This window comes from Falco biarmicus, chromosome 10, assembly GCF_023638135.1.
Source record: "Falco biarmicus isolate bFalBia1 chromosome 10, bFalBia1.pri, whole genome shotgun sequence".
Classification (NCBI taxonomy): domain Eukaryota; kingdom Metazoa; phylum Chordata; class Aves; order Falconiformes; family Falconidae; genus Falco; species Falco biarmicus.
The window spans coordinates 29,608,361-29,629,904 of record NC_079297.1 but is presented as its reverse complement, the minus strand read 5'-3'; the positions used below and the strand labels follow the sequence as shown (position 1 = coordinate 29,629,904).

Sequence of the window (21,544 nt, the reverse complement as noted above, 5' to 3'; positions counted from 1 at the left end):
GAGGCCCTGGCAGCAACCGCCAGTTCCCTGCGGCGGTGGGGTAGCAATGACATCATGCCACGCTCAGCTCCGGCAGCTCTGATGCAGGAAAGCCCTGGAGAGACCTGCCGTGCTCGGCTTCACCGTGCTGGGGAAGCATCCCGCTCCCCACCCCTGCACCCACCAGCTGAAGTGCCAGCACCTCTCTTCCAACAATGGACACTTATGAAGCAAATTGTTTCAACAGTACAAGGATTCAGAATCTGTTTTTCAGCACAGAATTAAGAAGGGGGGGGGGGGGGGGGGGGAAACCAGCGCACAATAACCCTTTCATTCAAACAAGAAAGCCTTCCAGGAAGTACAAAGTGTTTCAAAGCTTTTTCCAAAAGCCACTGAAATCAACAGAGGCCCTTTCCATTTATATCAGTGGACACTGGAGAAGGCTATAACCTAAGACATAATTTGAAAGCATTATCAGTCACACTATCATGCATTATTAATAGCACAACAAACTCAAGAAAATGCACCGGAATTCCAACTAGCTCATATATTGCGATGTTATCATAAATTTATCTTCCTCCCCCTTGTTTCCCTCTTCTTTTTTTGAAACCCTTTCCTCAAATCATGCAAAAATCAGTCTCCCCAATAAATACTAAAACCTCTTCTCCCTTAAACCCTGCACCTTGTCACAAGCAACACCATTACACAGTATCATGGTGGAGCAGCAGAGTCCCAAGACACTGCACGCTACAGTTTTACATACTATAGGTGTAGTCCTTGACCGGGGAAGCAAATACAGAAAGAACATCATAATCCAGCTTTCAGACCTGTACACTCAGACAGAACATTTAAGAAAAGGCACTGATGTCTTCCAGTTTACTATTAGATAGCTAGCTCAAAGTAATACACTGCTGGTTTAAAATTCAATTATGTGAGGAGAGTTATTCATGTTCCTATCAAGATCAGGGAGTATTACTGAGTGTGCCTTGCACTATGTTACACAAATAGATACATAGTAAATGAAAAATAACAAAATTAACATCAGGAACCATTTTTAATCTAGAAATTCTGTTCACTTGTGATTTAATCAAGAAAAATCCATGGAACCTCACATATCCTTCAAAGAAATTGTATTACATTTTGTTCTCTTGGATTTCCTAAATTAAATTGGTGCTGTAAAGTGCTGTTATAGAGCAGACCATTATGCTGTGTTCACTCTTCAAGCCTCAAATTGTCGCCTACAGTTATTTTAACATTAGACAAACATAATAAGGTACTGCTCAGCATGAGGCACAGATGAGAAATCCTGTTTGAAGCTGAGAAGTTTCCATCATAGCCAAAGCTGAGGAGAGTTCAAAGTAAGAAGTCAGTTCTAGTAACACAAATTTCACTCCACAAGAAACAAGTGTTTATTTGGGTGGGGGTGTGTGCGTGTTTAAATACAGTGGTGTGAAAAAACCCTCATAACATCTTATAAAAGCCAGCTAACTGGGGAAAAAAGGAAAGAAAAAAAAAAAAACGAAAAGGAAGGAATGTATCATTGGTCAAGTTCTGAGCTCAAATACACAAAACAGGTACTGATGTTAGGTCAGGTCTTCACCAGTGTATTCCTCTATCTTTCCAAAGAGAGATGCTAACAACAATCTAATTTAACTGAAGCCAGTACGGTGAAACTAAAGCTGAAAAAAGGTGCTGCTAAAGCAAAGAACAGAATTTTAATCTTAAAAACCCGGGTTTGACACAGCGTGGCAGGACAGATCAATCCGACTGAGCTGTGTAGGCAGTGTGAACGTCCTCATCTAACAGAGTAATTACTTCTCCGCCTGATTTCTTTTCAGATACCGCCGGAAGAAAGTTCTTGTGCTGTGCTACAACACAACTCCACACAGGACAAGCGAAGAGCCCTCGCTGTCTCTCCGCCACCCGACTCGCTCGGACCCGGCGCAGTTCGAGCGTCCGAGAGCCCGGGCAGAGCTGGCGAGCGCAGCCGGGCCCGCGGGGCGCTGCCGGGGCACAGCCGCCGCCAGGTAACCCCGCCGCCCCCCCGTGCCTCGCAAAGGCCGCCCGCGGGGAAGGGGCAGCTCCCTGGGGCTCCTGAGGAGCTCGGCGCACCAGCGCACACCGGCGCGGCCGGGCACCTCAGCGCGGCAAGCGCCGGGGCAGCCGCACAGCGCGGGGCGGGGGCTCCCTCAGCCGCCCCGCAGCCACCGCGCCGGGAGGCGGCAAGGCCTGACCCACCCGCAGAGCGGCCCCCCCGCCGCCCCCCCCGCCGCCCGTGAGCGGCCGCCGCCCCCCTGCCACTCACCGGAGAGCTCGTCCGGCTCCAGCCCGGTCTCGGTGTCCAGCCCACAGATGACGAAGTAGTCGGCGAAGCGGCCGGGTGCCGAGGAGCCGCCGCCGCCGCTCATGCTGGAGCCCGAGGGGTGCGCGGGGCTCAGGGGGTGCGGGGCCGGGCGGCGGCGGGCGGCGGGGCTGCGCCAGCTGCGCCAGCTGCGCCGGCCGCCTCCATGATGGAGCGGAGTGGGCAGCGCCGCACGGCATTGTGGGTACAGCCCCCAGCTGTTCCTGCGGGGGGGCGGCCCGGGCAGGGAACCGCAATGCTGCGCCTGCGCGCTGGGCCCGGGGGATGACGTGCTGCTGCTGCTCCGGCGCGGGGCGGGGGGCGCTGCGCGCGCAGAGCGGGCGGCCCGGCACGCCGCGGTCAGGCTGGCGGCCGCCTCTGGGGGGACGCTGCGGCGGGCGGGCAGCCGTGAGGGGACACGGTCAGAGCGCCGCAGGACAGCGGCTCTGCTCCGCGCCTCCTGGCCAGGGGCCCGCAGCTACAGCTCCGGCCTGAGCTGCGGGGGTCGGGGGCTGAGGGCTTCCCCTCAGAGGCTCTCCTCAGCCAGGGAGAGGCTCTGCCCCCGCCCCCCCGCGGTTAACAGTGGACAAGGCTCTGCCAGCGGCTACCCGCTCGAAACGCGGTTTAGCGGTGGTGGTGTGCTTTAAAAGCACATCTGCATTTCGGCCCGGCACCGACAGCTGCTCACCCCGCTCCCTGACGGCTGCTGCCCCGGCTGTCACGGCCCGCAGCAGCCGCCCCCTGAACGGCCCGGGTCCGGGGAGAGAGGCTGGGTGCAGGGGATGTGCCTTTGGGATATGTGGGTTTAGGTTGTTGGGGTTTTTTTTCCTATTTGAATGAACGTCACAGACAGCTCTGTTGGCAGCCGGGCTTGCACAGCTGAGCAAAATCTGCCTGTCCCCCCGGCCCAGCGTGGAAAGCGAAAAAACCCTGGGAAGAAACAGGAGTGACTGAAACCCACTGGGGCTGTGGAGGGACTGTAACACACCCGTGCCCTGAGCTGGGAGCATCTTCCCCCTGACCATAGAGAGAGCTGGGACAGCTGCATTAGACTAAAATCAAAATCAGGTCTGCAAGCAGTTCCCCTTCTCACTCAGTTCTCTATTTATGGCTTTCACATCAGAACTCTTCCCTATCTTGCAGGGCTTAGGAGAAATTCAAACTTTTCAGTCTTTTAGGATTGTTACCTAGAACTGCCCAAGTAGTGAAGGCTGCATCCATAATACTGAATTCATCAGACACTAATTAACTCAACACGCTATCAGGCATGTGAAACTTCACATATTGGAGATTACATTGCCAGGACACACAGAGTACTTTGCATGCACGAGAGAGAGCAGCACATGCAAGACTTCACTGCCAAGGGTCTACAGCCTTTTGCAGAACAATACCTAAGTTCTTATGCCATTTGGCCCAGCGAATTGTGAAGAACTTTTCCATCCTTCTCAGAAATAGGAATAACTGAAAGAAGCGCTGGTACTATTAGTATTCACTTGATTAAGACTCTGTGTGTCACAGAATGGGTTTTCAATGGAAGTATTGGTTAGATTTGATTGATGGTTCAGACCATTCAACTTTTGAGAGGGAGATTTCAATAAAGATAGCAGGATAATTAGGAGCAATATTAGGAAAGTCTCAGGTTAACCCTACAGTAAGCACATACATTTAGATTATGTTGAGCCTGCCTGGTAGTTTACGGAAGACAGCATCAAGAGAACATAACTAACTAAATCTGGCTGCTTTTATTATGCTATGTTCTCTAGGCATTTTTCACACATTTTGCTTCTCGGTCTGCTTTTGATGTGGCAAAGGACAACGTATTCAGCATGTGGTAAACTTCTGAGTAAGCCTGAACTGTAGTTTAACCCTTAGAAACAAAAGTCCTAGCCTGAGGGTCTCAGAAAGACTTGCCAGAAGTCTAGGGAAACAGCACAGAAAATGGTGTGGGGTGCAGGGGTGTCAAATAAAGAGTAAAATGGGGAAATAACAAACTGTACTTACTTGTACTTTAACTGTTCCAGCAAATACAGTTAGATGGGCCAGTAAGCAAGCAAAGGACTATCAAAAGTGATGTTGAGCGGCAATATTCAAATGCATACACGCCTCGCTATGCAACATGGTAGGGGACAAGAAATAGGAGACTCTCAGACTAAGAAATTCAGATCTGCTTTGAGTTGCTACAAGAAGGAAGGAACTGCATGAACCAGAATCAACAAAAGGTTAATTAATCAAGACAGATAAAAATCACCACAATTTTTGCTGTGAAAAGCTCATTCGTACTTTGTCAGATAAATTCTCTGCCTTCCCAGCCAGCTTGCAGTCTAGTGTCTTAAATCTAGGCATCCGGTGGTTGTACTCAAACAGTGAGATCTTTCTCCTCACGTTTTGTCAAAGACTCTTTTCCATTATATATACCCCCTCCCCCACCAATTACTTAATTTTTTAAATCCTCTTGCCTAGTGACCACAAGCAGCATCTGTGACATAAAAATCAAAGGTCAGTAGCTTTAATCTGTCAGTATTCATGAGCAATGTTCCCATCACAGAAAACACCCAAAGTACGTCAATTTTGTCAGCAAACTTTGCAAATGCCTTAGATGTCCTTGAGTAAGGCAATGACACTCTGCATTATCAATTCTTGAAAGTATTCTTCATGATGTTGAGAAAATAAATCTGTGGAATTGTGAAAACTGTCGAAACTATGACTCTTTAGCCAGAGAATCGTAAAGATATATTAGTAAATAGGAAGTGATTTAGAAGATTCATTGTCTTTGGCAAGACTATCACTGTTGATTCATCTGCTGTTTTCAATGGCAAAGACTGGGATTTTCAAGCTCAAACCTTAAGTCAAAGAGAATAAAAGTCTTTTAAAAATCATGAAGACAGAACTTAATGTGAACATATCATAATCATTCCTCATACTAGTTAATTCACATTTATTTTGCCAACAATCACAATCATGATTATTGGAAGAGTTTGTTTAATAAGCAGTAAGTAGGAAACCCCAACAGCAAATTAGTTTCATTCAGCACTGCTCTGAGAACTGAAACAAGTCTGAAATAGGGTATCTGCTTTTTTTCTGTGCAGCTGTTTCCCAAGATGAGCTAAGCACAGAAAGGTAACAGAGCTCAAAGCATAAACAGTTTGCTACAGTTGTCAGTGTGCTGATTGTTCAAGGCATCTTCTAACAACTTGAAGATATTTACCCTGGATTCTTTAAAAAGAAATAAAACATCAGTGACACTTAATGTTAAAGCAAACCTCTCCAGTCTGCAAAACTGGACACTTGAAACTGGCTGCGATTGCCTAATGGCAATGAATTTGGTTTAAGCAATATCCACGCTACGGACTTCTGGAATACAGCCTGCACATAGATCACCTAACACACATCCTCCCACATCAGAGCACAGATCAGAAAACCCTCACATCAAGGTGCTGAGCGCTTCTTAAGCTCCCATGCAGCACTGTCCCTCTTCTCCCTAGCTCCAGGAGCCCACACCTGGTGGTGCAGCTTGCGAGCAGGTCATACATGCATTGTGCAGGTGTATCTACAAGGGCCCCCAGAGTCTCCAAAGGGCTGTGGCTCCAGGCCACTTGTCAATATGAGACATGAGGGCAGAGGGCAAGTAGATGAGTCTGATTTGTTTCTGCTCCTTTCACTTCCACTTTTTGAGGATGGTGCCCCAGCCTCAGGAAGCTGAGTCCTCCAAAGTGGAGGCAAGGGCCAAGGCACTGACAGCCAAGGCGGCTCTTGAAAACATCCGTAGTTTCAAGGTGGTCTGCATGTTTCCTGCTTGTGAGAGGCCTGACACTCAACCCAGTGGCTGCACAGGCACCCCACAGCAGAACAAGGTTGAACGTATCATTACACGGTTCTTTGACCACAGAATCAACCTTGAAGAAGAGGGAAGGTAATACCCCGATTTTCACCACTGATGTCAGGACCAAGGCAAACACATGACCAACAGGCTTTCAGGAAGCTGCAGAATACTGACATTGTCAAGGTCACGCATTGGTTAAGTTCAAAGACTTCAGGCCAGACAGGCACATGTCCTTGTTGAGACACTAGATCCACAAAGGGCTTGGGTATCAAAATGTCTCATTTACTGTAGATGCTTAGATTCAGACTGAGCATTTAGGATCTCCCTTAACAATGGAAGGGAATCAGAGGATATTAAGAGGATGTAGTTCAGATAAGCCCCATCAAAGCCAAGCATATCAAAATAGAAACTGCTTATAAGAAGGTCCTGAGGGCACCCACAGGCCTTAGTAGCCCTGACCAGCCTCAGATGGGGTCTCAACCCCACCAACCATGGATCCATTTAAGTTGGGCTGCAGGCCCGTGTCAGAACCCAGTTACCCCTACTGGACCCGATGCTGACCTTGTGTTGCTGATTTGCCTTTTTGGCTTGACCTCAGACTTGCCTGATGGCCAGGACTCTTGGCTGAGGCTGCCCCCAGCCCGCCCTGCTCCCTCGCTGGAGGCGGTGTGACAAACCAGCAGGGCTCTGCCCTTCCAGCCCCTGCCTGGGATACTCCCCATGAGAAATCATTTCAACACAGAACACTCAAACATACAAGTGATTTAGTGATCTGCTCAAAACACTTTTCCATGGCACGGAATACTTCGTAGTACAGTAAGTATTGCAAATTTGATTGTTGGATAAAACTGCTCAAGGACTAGCTTGTGGAAAGAAAATAAAATCAGGAGTTATGACCATAAATGTCAAAGCAGAATTTTAAAAGCCACTTCCCACTGTGGGACTACCACTCATCTCCAGAGCAGCCTACTAACTTTCCATCTAACCTTTCAAAGCTACAAAGGTATCATTGACTTCCTAGAGGCGTACAGAAGCACAGTTCTCTGAAGATTATCTACAGAAAGGAGCTTCTATGAGGCCACTCACACAGTCATACACCAGTCATTGATTCAGCTCTCACGATCCAGACCCAGGTTCTTCTTTGTGCACTATAAAACAATGAAACACGTATTACTACACTAGGTGGAATATTTTTAAGAACAGGAAGGGGAGTTACAGTATGTTAATAAACATATTATGCTCTTATTCATATTTATTGCCCGTATTAAAAGGCCATAACTTCTTTCATTGTGTGTGACCTGTAGCTATAAAGCCACCAGCTGTGAGTTAGACAGAAATGTGTCACTGCAAGACATCAACTGGTCATAAAAATAATCAGAATAACTGACTTCTCTTTCAGGGAAATTTGAAAAGCTCACTCCAGATCCTGCTCTCCTGTCAGAAAGTCTTGCATTTCCCTCTTAACACCGTCAAACTAAAATACATAGTTCACAAACCTCACACTATTTATGACAGAAGGAAAGTTTTCTGCAATTTGATCTGAATTCTTTTCAGCCTTTGGGGGGCCAGGGGGGGAGTTCCCGTATTTTGTAATCTTGCAGAACAGATTATCCCCCATTATGAAAAACAGCTCATCAGCTATTTAGGAGAGAGTTTGACTTTCCCTCTCTGGCACGGGCTTTGTAGTGGGTGCTAAGGCATGGACAGGCACTCGTGCGGCACCACGGGGACAAGATTTGTTCACTGTGCCAAATTTAATTTTGAATGGAGGAATTTAACTAGAAGGTATGGCTCTTCGTGCTTCAACTCCCACAATTCCCAGAGTTATTACTCCACTGTTACTAAAGAATGAAAGAAAATAAAGCAACTAAACCAAATGTATTTCTTGTTTTGTCCCTTTTTCATATATTTCTACTGCAAAACACTAAAGGTATGAATTTCATTCCTGTAGCAACAACTCTCACAAAGGCTTCTATTTCAGTTAGTCCTCACATTTGTAAAAATGTACCTGCAGTAGCTGCTTGGTCTTTCAAGTTCTTGGCCATCTACCTGCTTGAGTCAATTCTGCTGGTTGTTCGGCTTAATCCACAGTAAACTGCATGGTGTGAGGCAGGCAGCACACTTCGGTTCTAATGCAAAGCAGAGCAGTCCACACTGCATTTTACATACACAAAAATCTTCAAAGTTGCCTAACAAAAAAACCCCAAACCAACTGTGTTTTGACTTTGCATAATAGCATAGTTGACTAACATGTAAAAGAAAGACTTGTCACTTCTCAACTTACACTTCTTTCGCCTTAACCCTTCAGCAAGCTTTCAACATCAGTTTTCTATACAAGGCAAAAAAAGAATTCCACAAACCGGACACACTATTAAGGTGAAAACCAAGTTAGACCCAATTGCCTTCCAGTGCAAAATACAGAAACTTTTCAAAATTACTGTTGTATGTGAGAAATTAATTTCAGACAGAAAAGGCAAGTTTACCTGTGTGTTCTGAAATAACGGTAGAAACAGAATCAATCTCATCTACAGCTGTTAGCAGCTCCATTGAACTTTTAATCGGTCATTAAAAATACCACTTAAGAACTCATCCCTTTTAAACAGGTTAATAAAAAATGAAGCTTAGTGCAAAGTTCAGCGTGATCATTATACTCAAAAATACAATGTTTCATTTTTTATATAACAGCTTTACTAACAAACAGCAAGAGACATTTAGTAATGATGTCATGCAGGTATCACAAGATTACAAAAGATGAACAGGTCACCTAACAGCTCAAAATTCCTTGCGGTTAAGAAACCAAGCTACATCTTCTTGATTTCCCAGGCTGTTTCATGGTAGCCTGTCAAAGTGTTACAGCTACCTCTTGGATCGATTGTTGGATTCCCTAAAGGAAAGAGTAGGCTAGTACAGTATCCCACAGCACAGTGCTTTTGTGCCTTTTTCACAAGGCCTGCCTCACTCTTCACAACCCTCAGAATTAGTCCTCATGGGGTAGGAAACTGCCTGAGGCCGTCGGCAGCTGAAGATAAACACAGAAGGTACAGGTTAAAAAAAATGCTATGGTGCAGAAGGAAAAGAACCTTATTTTCAACCTTTTTAAGGTCTTGGGCTTTTAGCCACTGTGACGGGAACACAGTCTATGGCTGAAACACAACAGTTTCAGTAACATATTCTGATCTCACCAACACAGTGAAATACACCTCTGAAAATGTCAAGCGATAGCACGCTTCACATTAAACTGAAACATAGTTCAATTCTTTCTTTAGTGTCAACGTTCCACCAAAACATTGGCTTTATATAGCATGGAAGGGATTTTACAACAGTATCTGTTGACCAGAAATTGACACAAATTTTGAGAAAAGCCACTGGACAATAAGTAGTAGGTAATTTATTGTGCGAGTTCATCTGCATGAAAAATTAACTATGCAGAAAAGTAGGCTGGATCTACAGCAACTTCAAACTCCATAGTCCAGGGGACACTTGCTCCCAACAACTAAATTCACACCCAAGTTTACTATGGAATAAATCCCCTGGGTAGACGATGACCTCTGAGATGAGAGCCGCAGCAATAAAAGTAATCACTGTTCAGTTTTAAATGCCAATCAAGTACACTTTTAGAGTAAATTCTAAATAACAATTGCTGAAGCTAAATGATCTTACAACAAACTTGCAAACCGAAGTGATATGAATCCCTTTACCTATGTAAAAAATACCATTTACTGTGCAGCTCAGATTTAAATAAAAGACAAATAGTGTATCAATTATATTTACTATATATTTACATGTAATACTGTGATGAAATAAAGGAGTCAATTAACATATGTCACAAAAGGAACAAAACCCTTTAAAGGTACCAGTACCTTTCATATTATCACATTTATGGAACTGTTCTCTTACATCTCAATGATATATCATACGATGAGTTAACACGAGCAGACGGACAAATAAACCCTTGAATTGGAGCATATGCTAGGGTGTTGACTCCCATTTCAGCAAGATACTTCAGGGGCGCCAACTTAAAGCATATAAGCAGCATGGGTTTCAGGAGGATAAAATTTAAATGTGCACCCCAGTTCCTTGCTGATCAGGGCCTCATTTTATGGGATTCCACTGACAATACAACAAACTACAACATTTATAAGCATACAAGGGGAGGTATTATATACCTTAATGAATGAATATACGTACTTCTACTCAAAAGTGAACCACAGCTCATTGCCCATTGCCAGTTACTGACTTACCTAACAAATGGAATCATCCTTCCAATTTTAGATACACTGACACAAGAGCCTTCTGTTATATGATGCTTTGAACATTATTTGGAGTCAGCTCTTTAATAAGAGCTGCACCAACTTGTGCACCTGACATTTCTTCTAGCTAATCAAGCTGCAATGGGAAATTTTATACTCTTTACATATTGCTTGAAAAATGGTAATATTACACTGCTTAAAATTAAACATTTTTAAATCATGTGAGAAGTGGAAGTTTTATATAACCACACAATAATTTTCTTAAATTGGCAGGATAAATCTATGCAAGTGAAATATTGGCAAAAGAATCAACATTAAAAAATTAAAATTCTAACTGCAAAATTACCAGCCAGCCACAATAAAAATTCTAACCTGCTCTCTCCCTTTCTATACTCTCTCCCAGAATAAAAACTTCACAGAGGACAAAGTGGGAATGATGTGACACACTGCCTTTGTTAATCCAGTTAGTAAAGCAGATGTAGGTTCAAGTATTTAATTCCACACAGCACTAATAAATAGAAGTAAACAATCTGGATGAGAATATCATTGTAGCTAAAGTACTGCAAAAAACTTTTGTTTCTGAGTGAGCACCGTTATTATATTATGCTATTGTTTTGGAACTCCCAAAGGGGAAAGAGAAAAAAAAAAAAAAAGAGAGAGAGAGAAATATTGATGAGAAATGTACTCAGACCAGATCACATGAAAGCCTATAGAGAATGCTACAAAACCGGACTGAATAATTACAGGGGTTTTCCTGCAAGTTTTAGAAAGCATTATCTGTAGTTTATGTCTACATTACAACTTTTGCTCTGCGTATAATCAGAGCAAAATGTTACATCTGTGTTTTCACTTCTCTCATATTGAGGGCCATACACATACCCTCCCAAAGTAAAACACTGACGGTTTGGTTTCAAAACTATAAGCAGTACATTTCTTAACACAGTTCCTTCAATTTTAGGCCACATGTTCATTTAAAGACATTCTTATCAATTACAAGCCTCCCCTTTAATTGCTTAAGATCCCATAGAAAAGCAAATATACAAATATCAGAAGTGCTGATCCTGAGATGAAGTATGGGAAATTCTGGTCCAGTTTGATCCTTATTCAAACTTCTGTTTCAGTTTCTTCTGAAAGACAGCTGGTAGGATGGAGAGGATGGCTAGAATCATGAGAACAAAAACAGAGTTCCAGGAAACAGCTTCCCCTGCTGTCGTAAGTTGGTACAGCGTTGTTCCTGCCTTAATGGCTACAAAAGACGGTGGCGCCACACCTGGAGCAGGGAATTAGAAGGGTAGGAGGACAAAGGAAGAAAAATCAAGTTTGTTAGAGCAGAAAAAAAAAGTATTCATGAATTAGTCATCCAACTTTTAACACCAAAATTTTCAGACACTGTAACCTTGTACTTTTTTTTAATAAAAAGGGGTATAAATAGAAAACTCAAAGGCAAAGCCCCTTATCAAAACAAGTGGTTTAATGCCATTTTTAATATTTTTAACACCAAAGCAAACATAGAAGACTAAGAAAATAATCTTTGCTCTGTACAGAATCTGAAGATTTTAAGTTGTCTCTACAAATCGATTTTATTTAATTCATAAGAAAAAAATATAGATTATTTCCTAACTGGATTGAAAAGTATTTGCAAAAAATATGTCAATTACAAAACTAAAGTGATTAGCACTACAATAGTTAAATTACTAATTCACTCCTACGAAGATACATTACGATGAACAAAATGGAGTGGGAAGGGGAAAAACAATCCTCCAGATCAAAGTCACATTACATCCTCACACAACTATGCTGAGCTCAAAACAGGAGCTTATAGAAGTACACAGCAGTATTACAGTCATGGAGTTGAACAAAAAGTTATAATACATAAGCGATATGAACCAAGTGTTCATATAACGTACGTTTTCTTCAGCATGTAATTAAGCCTGGCCTCATTGCCTCTCATCCTGAACAGTCCTGACTACTAAAATCTTTCGATGCTCAAACTCTACACATCAAGTACACAACTAGTACCCTTGTGCAATCTCTCCGCTGCCCAGCAGGCGGCGACCTCCGCCGAGCAGCGCCCCCAGAGAGTGGCCAGTACCAGCCCCCCTGGCTGCCCCCAACCTGCGGTGCACTAGCCGCAATCCTTACCTAGAAAAGTGCCAATGAAAAATACTTTCAATGGCACGTTAATTACAGGAGATGTTATATTGATAAACCAATTGGGAAGAAAAGGTGTTATTCTCAAAAATATTATGTAGTTAATGAGGTGTTCTCTGTGTCGTTCAACCTGCCAAAACAAAAGCAAAACAAATTCAGTAAAAAAAAATAAATAATCCCTGCCTCGAAAACACACAATGATTTTACTATGAGAGCTTTGTTGTGGGTGGGGGTGGTGTGCATTTCTGTAGAAATTTACAAGTTGCAAACATAAAAAAGCAGTTAAACAACTAGTGACTCTTCCTTGAGTCATCCCTGAATCACCTGCTAAACAGCACCAAAGCTGGTCTGGAAATACCAGTCTGCGGTACAGCATGGTGACGGTGCTCTGAATCAGCCAACTTACACAGCAAACAAGCCATCAGGCACAGCAGCAGCCTGACCCTAACTTCAGTGCAGCAACCTCTGTCTAACAGCAGCCCAACCAACACAGCCAGCTCGTCATGCTATTCCTAAAGCTTTTGCAGGAGCTAGCAATGAAGTCTGCTGCTCAACCCATTCCATCCTAATTCAGGGTCAAACTTGAAACGCAACTGTGTTCCTCACTTGGAAACTGGGCCAGGTCATGGCTCTGAAGCTCACCTGGTGGCTACTGCCAGCACAGCTGCAAAACCTGGCTACCCATACACTAGAATGCCTAGCATTAACATTTACCCAGGAAAAACCACAATAGCCCCAACTTTATTTCCAGTCTTAATTCTATTCTCAAGACTAGCCCAGCTCTTTACATTAGTATTACAGCAAAGCCTCTCCTCCTCTCAGCCTGGCTTTAGCCCTTTCAAACAAGAACTCTAACCTCAAATCAAGTTACAAGGATAGCAAAGCATCCACCACCTCAGGCCTATCCTGGCAGACCTTCACTAAGCCTAAGCCTAAACATGATCCACCTGGCCCCAAACAGTTGAAATCAAACCTGTTCTGATTGCAATTCCATCTGAAATCTCATGCAGCAACTCACCCCAGTCACAACCCTCTTCTTCCCCACAAATTTAGCTTTAACTGCAACACTAAAGTCCTGCTACCGTTCAGTAGTACCAGTGTGGGGTTTTCTTAATCTTAGTGAAGGGCAAACCCTTAAACATTGATTAATCCTCCATGTAAAATGTCTTAGCCCTCAAAATGCAATCATGACCTAGCCCAATTAACCTGGAAACAGTGAGATATGAACCACACGTGCAATCACAATTTTAAATCACATCCATTTCTGTGGAATATGGAAATAGTAACCATTTGGTACTCAGAGAATAGCCTCAAGATTATATTGTGTATTAAGATTAACTTGGGTAAAGAGTCAAAACGCTACTACACTATTTAATAAGGTCAATCATGCATACACAGCTCCATATCTTATCTAATGAGGAACAAGTTTAAAATATGTTTACATTCCTCAAATCGTGAGCAGAGTACAGTAGGAAGTTGTGCTTCACACTTGCCAAAAAAAAAAAGTTTGACCTTGTTTTTGAGTATCAGAGCAAGAGGCCTGAGGTCAAATACTAATCACACTATGATTTTGTATTGCAAAGTTTTTAACTTCATCTGACATATAACACTTGCTGAAACTAATGTTACTAGATACTGTAAGAGAAAGTTTCTAAATGCTCCACCCACAATAACATCTTCAAATTAAGTTTTTGAAATCATATAGCTACAGGTTTTCTTCCCCTATAAAAAACACAAACCCAGCTTTCATTAGTTCTGAGTCTTAGAGAGCTATTACTTTAAATTGAAACCAGAGAGATTTCCTATTGACATTAGCTAAACCAAGGGGTTATCAGTTGCAAGCTCATCTTGGGTAAAAACAACTTCCTCACAGAAAATACCATAAAATCAGGAATACTCCCCACTGTTTAAAAACACGCAGAGAAAGTACCTACAGTGTCAGAAAGAAGTCAGAATCCTTTCTCTGTAAATAGATATATATGAGCATGATACCCTCGATCTTTCCATGCTATTCCACTACACATCTTCTATCATAAATTTCAGCATCTCCAGAAACTTTACCTGTTCTGACCATTTTACTGCTTTTTCTGTTAAGTATCTGTATACAACAGGACGTCCCACTAGGTATGAAAGCATATAGCAAAATGAAGCTCCAAGTCCTGAGCACTGGGGAAAAAGAGAAAAAAAGAAAAGAAAGAACAAATGAGCAGAAACACTAACTAATCTTAGCCTTATATCCTTATTAACTACACTGGCTGCACAGAGCCTGCTTGTACGCAGCCCTCCATTGAGCCTGGAGGGCTCTTCAGCAGTATGTACATATTCCCTAAGAACACTGTTGACCCAAGACAGTTCCTTCATTTCCAAGGCATTTAGATCAATCTTAACATTCAAAGTAGACGATGTTGATCACTTTTCAGTTAATATTGAGCGATTCCACAGTTTTACAATTTTGAACAGTGAAAGCTTTGCAACTAAGAGGCACAATGGCATCAAAGAGATTCAGATGTGAAAATTCATCAATCTGGTCCTCCATACCTACTCAATTATCTCATTCGTATGTACTAAAGCTCATTATGACTGCATCTTTTGTACATGACAGTTTCTGAAGCTTCTCAATAATAGACATTTCGTATCTTAAATTAAGCTTCTTGAGCATTTAAGCCACCTAAAAACAGATGTTTTTTGCAGTGTGGTAATAAAAATGCAGTAATCATATTCTGAAATTACAATCAGGTTCCAGTGTTCCTAGAATATTTAAATCAAAGGAAACCGGCTGATTCACACTCAGATGCCTCCATTATTAAGAAAACTTAAAGACAGTTTTAGCCTTTTAGATCATCACCCAATGCTACAGCAAATTTTGTGGGTAACACCATTCTCACAAGCGAGCTGAATGAGAACTCAGTCATTCCCCAGAAACTGAAGTATACCTGTTTTGCTCAGACTCTGAACATTTCAAACAGCAAGCTGCTCAGATGCTTGGTTGCATTCCAAATAGATAGAAATATGTGCCTTCAAACACTATTTTCCATACTTACCAGACAAACAAGAAATAAGGCCAGTGGAAAGGGATAAAGAAACCCTGACAGGATACTGAGAAATATAGACCCAGGAATTGCAAATGTTTGCAAGCTGGATGCATCTTAGTCAAGAAAAAACGGTATTTTTTTTTTAAAGATACCCAATCCTTAATTTTATAAGCAGTCATGACACATATTACAATTTGAAAAAGTATGAATTTAAACAGGCATAGCCTCTAAAGAGCTTTACTTCAAAATAAATTTGCAGAGTAGCACAAGAAGCCCAGAGAAACAAGAGGTAGACTCTTCATTACACGTACAAAATTAAGTCACTAAATAATAAAAGCTGTAGGGTTTTTTTCCTCCTTACCTGTGCTACAATTGACACTGGGGATTTATTGTGACATTAAAGGAACACATATTTCTGATTTTACATTGCTGACTGGAGATACGCAGATGTCAGATACTCTCCCTGCTAGGTTCACAGAACTGTCCAAGCCCATAACTACTGTGAGTTTCATGGAAGACTGACATATATGAAGGCAACTACTACTTCCTTACAAACGAGCACAGTGCAATCACTAGATACATAGGATACATGATCTCTAATTTAAGTCAAAATTTTTCCAAAAGGCAAAAAATTAAGTTTCTGCAGTATAGGCAAACAAGCTGTTGAGCTTAAGGCTTGCTAGGCATACTTGAGACTATGATGTATTGCCCACTTTGGACAGAAATCTTATAAAGCAAAAAAAATCCGCACACTATTTTGTCCGAGTTGAATTGACTGGAATATCAAAAAGCCAATTTATCTTCCGTAAGTCCATTACAGCCAGTACAGCTTTTTCTGAGCAAGTGTCAAGGTTCTGAGGTAATTGTAACATATTTGTCAACTGATCACAGCCTACTGCTGAGACAGTAAATGTCATCGCATCAGCTGCTACGGTAGTTCAATAAACAGCCAATTCTGTTCTACTTCTTGTTAGTATATAAACTAACATTTTAATTTTCTTCATAAATCTATTGTTCGTGAACTACACTTAAAAAGAAGGCGCTAGAGGATAATTACTAATGGCACATTCAGAATGAATTTTTCTCCGAGTTATGAAAGCCTCCTGCATTAAACCATGAAACAGACCTCTTATACAGCTTTTAAGTTATTAACCTTTAGTTAAGTGTTCCAGTTAAGACTGTGTTTAATGATTAATATATGCAGCACTCGGGGAAAAAGAAGTTAACGGAGAACACAGGTAGCCTTTGTGTCTCCTTCGGTAGAAAGTACTTCAGAAATTTAGCACTCCCTAAAGGGAAATAGAGATTTGTTTTACATATGTGGGCACTATAGAGATGAAAGAAGGCTCAAAACACTTTCCTTCAAAAATGCTGTAAAATATTCTGTAAATTACCCTTATATGGCACTTTTGAATGTCTCAAGGAAGAGCAGTGCAGCAGCCTCAGTCTTCCTCTAGAATCAACTAACTGGCAATTTAGTTGGCAATTTAAAAAGTTAGCACAACACTAAAATGAGACCACATCTAATATTAAAGCTAAAAATATTGTTCATAACAGACACAGTCAAGGTGAAGCTGCATACCTATCTCCAGTAGCATTTACTACTATAAGTGCATGCAACAATCTCCTACTCAAGCCCTTTTTACAGCCCAAAAAGCATAATGAAACACATAAGAAATGTTTCTAAGTTAAAAGATTTTTTTAATATTTGTGTCTATTTATAAACATGCCTAGGTATGTTAGCCTTCTTTACCCACGATCAAGACTTTATATGTTTATATTTTCCAATTCTTCTCCAGAGAAATACGGACTCCATAAAAACTGCCCTTTACATCAAAAAAAGGATACAAAACATATGTGGCAAAATAAGCCACTAACACTTGAACATAAAATGTGTCCTTATATTTGGACAGGACTTTTCCCAATGCCTTCGCATCATCCATATCTCTAGGAACCTTTATACATTCTCTTTCTCCTCTGGGAAAAAAAAAAAAAAAAAAAAAAAGGCAGGAATGGTGGTAAATATAATCGAACAGTACAATGAAATTACTTACTGAATATATAGATAATTAGATACAGTATATCACTAAACTACATCAGCAAACAAACCACAATTATCATTGATAATGTTCTCAGATAACGCTTAATATTTACAGTGTTTTGTATTAGAAAATCCTCAATTTTAGATATTTGCAAACTTTTTTTTTTCATTGCAATAATCTGCTTAATTTCTAGGATTGCTTTTTTTCTTACCAAGTACTGATCAAAAGGAAGTATTTACTCAAACCAAACCTTGGCAACTGAACAACAGTCAACATTTCAGCCAAAACCAACTGTAACTGCCCCAACGCCAGGGTCATAACATTTCAAGTGCAGCAAGAGCGGCAGAGCTTTAACTCACAAACAAACAGAGCTTTAAGAGCAGAATGTCATGTCACACCTTAACCTGGTGCAACCCTGGGCAGCACAGTTGAGTGTCCTCTCTTCCTCTGTATCAGACTTAGTGATTGGACTGTTGCAAACTGAACTTGTTATGCAAGTTAATCAGAGAGAAAATTAACTACTAAAAGAAAAAAAGCAAATTGTCAGACAAAGCAGGCTTCCATCTTGTCAAACTATCTACCTTTCCAACACGAGTAATAGATGCAACTCTAGGTGGTGTTTTTTTCTAGGAGATAAAGGGAAAGCAAGGCTTAGGTATGAAGAAAGAGGGATGTCCCCTTTTGATGACAGCCTCCAGTTATACCAGTGCACAACGAATTTTAAAGTAAACCTAGGCCTAGCCAAGCATGTTTTGGCTCTCAACATAAGAGTAAGAGCATAGCGAGTTACCATTGCTCATGTGACAGGGGGTAACTTTTCAAAACACAGTATCTCAACTGTGCAACAGGAACCCTAGGTCAAGCACAACTCTGTTTACACAGCTCCTACTGGTTAGTATTTCAGTATTAACTGTATCCTGACATTCTAGGTTATAAATTCAAATTCCCTTTTTAGAAAAATAACATTATGTCTATAATTAACTCACATCAGTTTAAAAATCACTTAACCCCATGTAGGCTCCTCTACTATTTGATATCAAAAAGCAAATTAATCAATCTTTCTTAACATACTTACTCACTAAGTTGTGGGAAATTTTTATATACCAGAAACATAAGGAAAGCAGCTGATAAGAAGATGGACACTAAAATAAGAAGTGATGTCCGTGCTGATCCACCTTCTGCCTGAGCTTTCCCTGAAATGAAACAAAAACAAAGTTAAAAACCACAAACCAAAACAACAACGAAAAGCCTCACATCTTACAACAGATTTCAAACTTACACTTTTAAGGAAACATTAAGGTAAGCTCTCTGCAGACACAATCTTCCCACCGATGCTTTCAATAACATACACAATACATTGCTCACATTTCCTGAAAGCTTTCAAGCAAATCTGAAGTTCCTGGCAAGCATCCCACAGAAGTCAACTTTTATGATCTGTAATAATTTAAGCCTCAATTACATTTGTAAAGAGAAAAATGGACCAAACCAAAGCGAGCCACACACAGTTTTTCCTTTTTGCCAGAAACGTTTTGCCAGTTCGGTCAACTAGAGATTTAAGTTGCAGTTAAACCTTCAGTACGTGCAATGCAACTTTGAAACGTGCTCATAAACAGGTTTTTATTTTTATTTCCTCTTAAAAAAGAGAAGCAGGCACAGGCACTAGCCAGTTAGGCGAGACACAACAGGAGAAAACACAGGGAGACACACGCTAGTTGGGGGTATAAAGATGAGAGTTTTCAGACTTGGGAATTACGTATCTTTTGCACTCATATAAAATGACTTCACTTGGACATACAAGTTTTTAGTAGCCTTTACTTTCTGTAAAGGAAGCAATGGGAGTACATTAAGGGACACAATTACATTTTAGCCCTCTTCTTCAGATTTTTACCGAGGTGACCATACACACGCAACACACTGGTCAGCACAAATGCAGCCACACGCACAAAGAATTTTAAACGGCGAGATAAACAGCACCAGCTCCGCACCCGCACTGGGGCGCCAGTGCGTGCACCCTTACAGCACCCGGCACCGGGGCGCCCCGGGCACCGGCACCCCGGGCACCGGCCACCTCGCTGCGGTGACAGGCGGAGGGACGGGCACCCCCGGGACGGGACGGGCACCCAGCTGCCCTCGCTTTAACGCTTGTCCCTCCCAGGGCACCGTGACACCACAGGTGGGCGCTGGCTCTGCTCAGGCCGAGGGCGGCATCTACGTAGCAGTTACAAGCGTGAATGCCCCACCGGCGAGTATTTTAGTGACATCTTCTCCAGAAAAAAAACAAACCATAAAAAAAAAAAGAAAAGCAAAACCAATAACTTAAGAGGACGAAGAAGGGAAACACAGCGAACTGCCCCTGCTGCCGCTTCCACTTTCTGTGCTCCAGCCCTGCCGGCGGTGGGACAACACACACAGGAGGAGCCCCCGCGTGTTTGCTCATGAGCGGGGGACGAGCTGCTGCCCACTCCGGCCCCGCGGCGGGGGGCTGCCGGGGGGCTGCCGGGGCCCGCTCCCCCCGCACCGCCCCCCAGCCCCGGGGGGCCCCCGCCGCCCCAGCCCTCGGCACCTTCTAGAAGCTGCCGCTGGTGCCTGGCGCTCTCCGCCGCCGCCCGGCAAGGCCCGCGCTCCGCCGCACGCCGCTGCGCCATGGCTCCGCGCTACCCCGGGGCCCGCCGGCCGGCGAATCCAGGCCGGGGCAGGCCTCGCCGGCACCGAGAGCCGCGGGAAGGAGGCGGGCCCGGCCGCTCCTCCTCACCCCACCGGGTCGCGGTCGCGCTCCCGCCCCCGACGCCGCGCGGCGCATGCGCTTCACCGGAGCGCCGCTAGTGTAGGGGTAACTACGGGCTGGCGCTCCTGCGCCGTGAAATACGGGAGCACGTGTTGGGCTCCACGTCGCGAAATGCGGTGGTGGGGTAGCGATAGTAAATACGGTAATTCTGCCTTTTGGGAACGTCCGTGTGGGTCTGTACGGTAGAGCGCGCAATAGGCGTGAATGCGGTGCGGGGGTCTCCGGCGCCGCAGCTCGGCCTCCTGCGCTGGCAATAGAAGCCGTGGTGCCTGCAGGCCGCCGGGTGAGGTGTGTCTGCCGCTCGCCTTCCCTCGGCTGAGGGGCCGTGGGAATCTTACGTAATTTTTAACTAGGTTTTCAGGGTTTTCGAGCCCCCTCCCTCGCAAGTGTTCCTCACTTTCGAGAAGAAGGCTTCCACGTGCTGTGCGGAATGAGCTAGATTGCTTTTCTTTTCCCGGGGAAGAAAGAAAACTCCTAGCTGTCTCAGGATTTTCTTGGTTTCCCTTCCTGTCAGTAAGGCGGGCTGAGATCCCTCAGCAATGCGGGAGCGTCATGTCCCAGGGCTCACAGATTCCTTGGCATTCGAGCCGCATCTGACCTCGCAGCACCTTCTCCACGCAGTCCCTTGGCAGCCGGACACCTCGGCCTTTCCCCTCGCCCCGCCCGCGGGAGCGTTGCAGCCCGCGGGCTGCGCGCCTTGCGAAAGCTGCTGGGCAGGCTTGCTGGCCGGGGGAGGTGGTGTGTCACCGCCTCCCCTTCTCCAGCTGTATCTACTTAAAAATCTTCAGCCTTTTTTTTTTCAGAGCCTTTTTCTAGAAAAAGGAAGCTCTCACCAAAGCTGGATGCCCTTCTAAGATTTAGCTTCAGCTCAATTTATCTGCGTACTCTTGTCTGCAGCTAACTATACCATGACTAAACATATCTTTTAAATTTGCTTGTACAGGATACAACAAACAAGTATTTTTTTAGCGGTGGAATTTTACAGATTGCATTTCCTGAGGTCACAGATCTTTATAAAGCAGCGAGGAAAATGCAGTTCAGCACACAGCAGACCCCTGAAAAGCGTTGCTTTATTGCTGCACTGTACAAAAACCACTTGTGTTAGAGTGTGTCTACAGGATGTTGATGATTCATTTACGATCTA

At 43.4% G+C, this 21,544-nt stretch overlaps 2 protein-coding genes across 15 annotated transcripts in view; both read right to left on the bottom strand.

Moving 5' to 3' along the window:
- DENND5A (DENN domain containing 5A) overlaps positions 1-2,529 on the bottom strand; it is a 70,878-nt gene extending 68,349 nt beyond the window's left edge. For 12 of the 13 annotated variants that reach the window (XM_056353692.1, XM_056353693.1, XM_056353695.1 and 9 more), the window contains exon 1: positions 2,285-2,527. In XM_056353692.1, the coding sequence (XP_056209667.1) occupies positions 2,285-2,387 (103 nt within the window). In that variant the 5' untranslated portion in view covers positions 2,388-2,527. Of the gene's footprint in view, positions 1-2,284 lie in introns of all 13 variants that reach the window. The other variant, XR_008824241.1, reaches the window with a different exon arrangement.
- Positions 2,530-8,661: 6,132 nt separating this feature from the next.
- TMEM41B (transmembrane protein 41B) lies at positions 8,662-20,372 on the bottom strand. Of its 2 annotated transcripts, none has more exons than XM_056353690.1 (7): positions 20,179-20,372; positions 18,691-18,808; positions 17,422-17,550; positions 15,583-15,676; positions 14,603-14,707; positions 12,533-12,671; positions 8,662-11,660 (listed from the first exon to the last, which is right to left on the bottom strand). In XM_056353690.1, the coding sequence occupies exons 1-7, from the start codon at positions 20,258-20,260 to the stop codon at positions 11,491-11,493; spliced, it is 837 nt and encodes a 278-aa protein (XP_056209665.1). In that variant the 5' UTR covers positions 20,261-20,372; the 3' UTR covers positions 8,662-11,490. The 2 variants fall into 2 exon arrangements, with proteins under 2 accessions (XP_056209665.1, XP_056209666.1); XM_056353691.1 differs by lacking the exon at positions 20,179-20,372 and adding an exon at positions 18,895-18,913.
- Positions 20,373-21,544: the final 1,172 nt, after the last annotated feature.

What these genes read in the sequence shown, in the direction of transcription:
- TMEM41B (XM_056353690.1), bottom strand. Translation starts at nt 20,260, where the DNA reads ATGGCGCAGCGGCGTGCGGCGGAGCGCGGGCCTTGCCGGGCGGCGGCG. An exon ending in CCTTATTTCTTGTTTGTCTG is followed by an intron (nt 14,708 to 15,582) that starts GTAAGTATGGAA and finishes CTTTTTCCCCAG; the next exon opens with TGCTCAGGACTTGGAGCTTC. An exon ending in TTTCATTGGCACTTTTCTAG is followed by an intron (nt 11,661 to 12,532) that starts GTAAGGATTGCG and finishes TCCCTGCTCCAG; the next exon opens with GTGTGGCGCCACCGTCTTTT.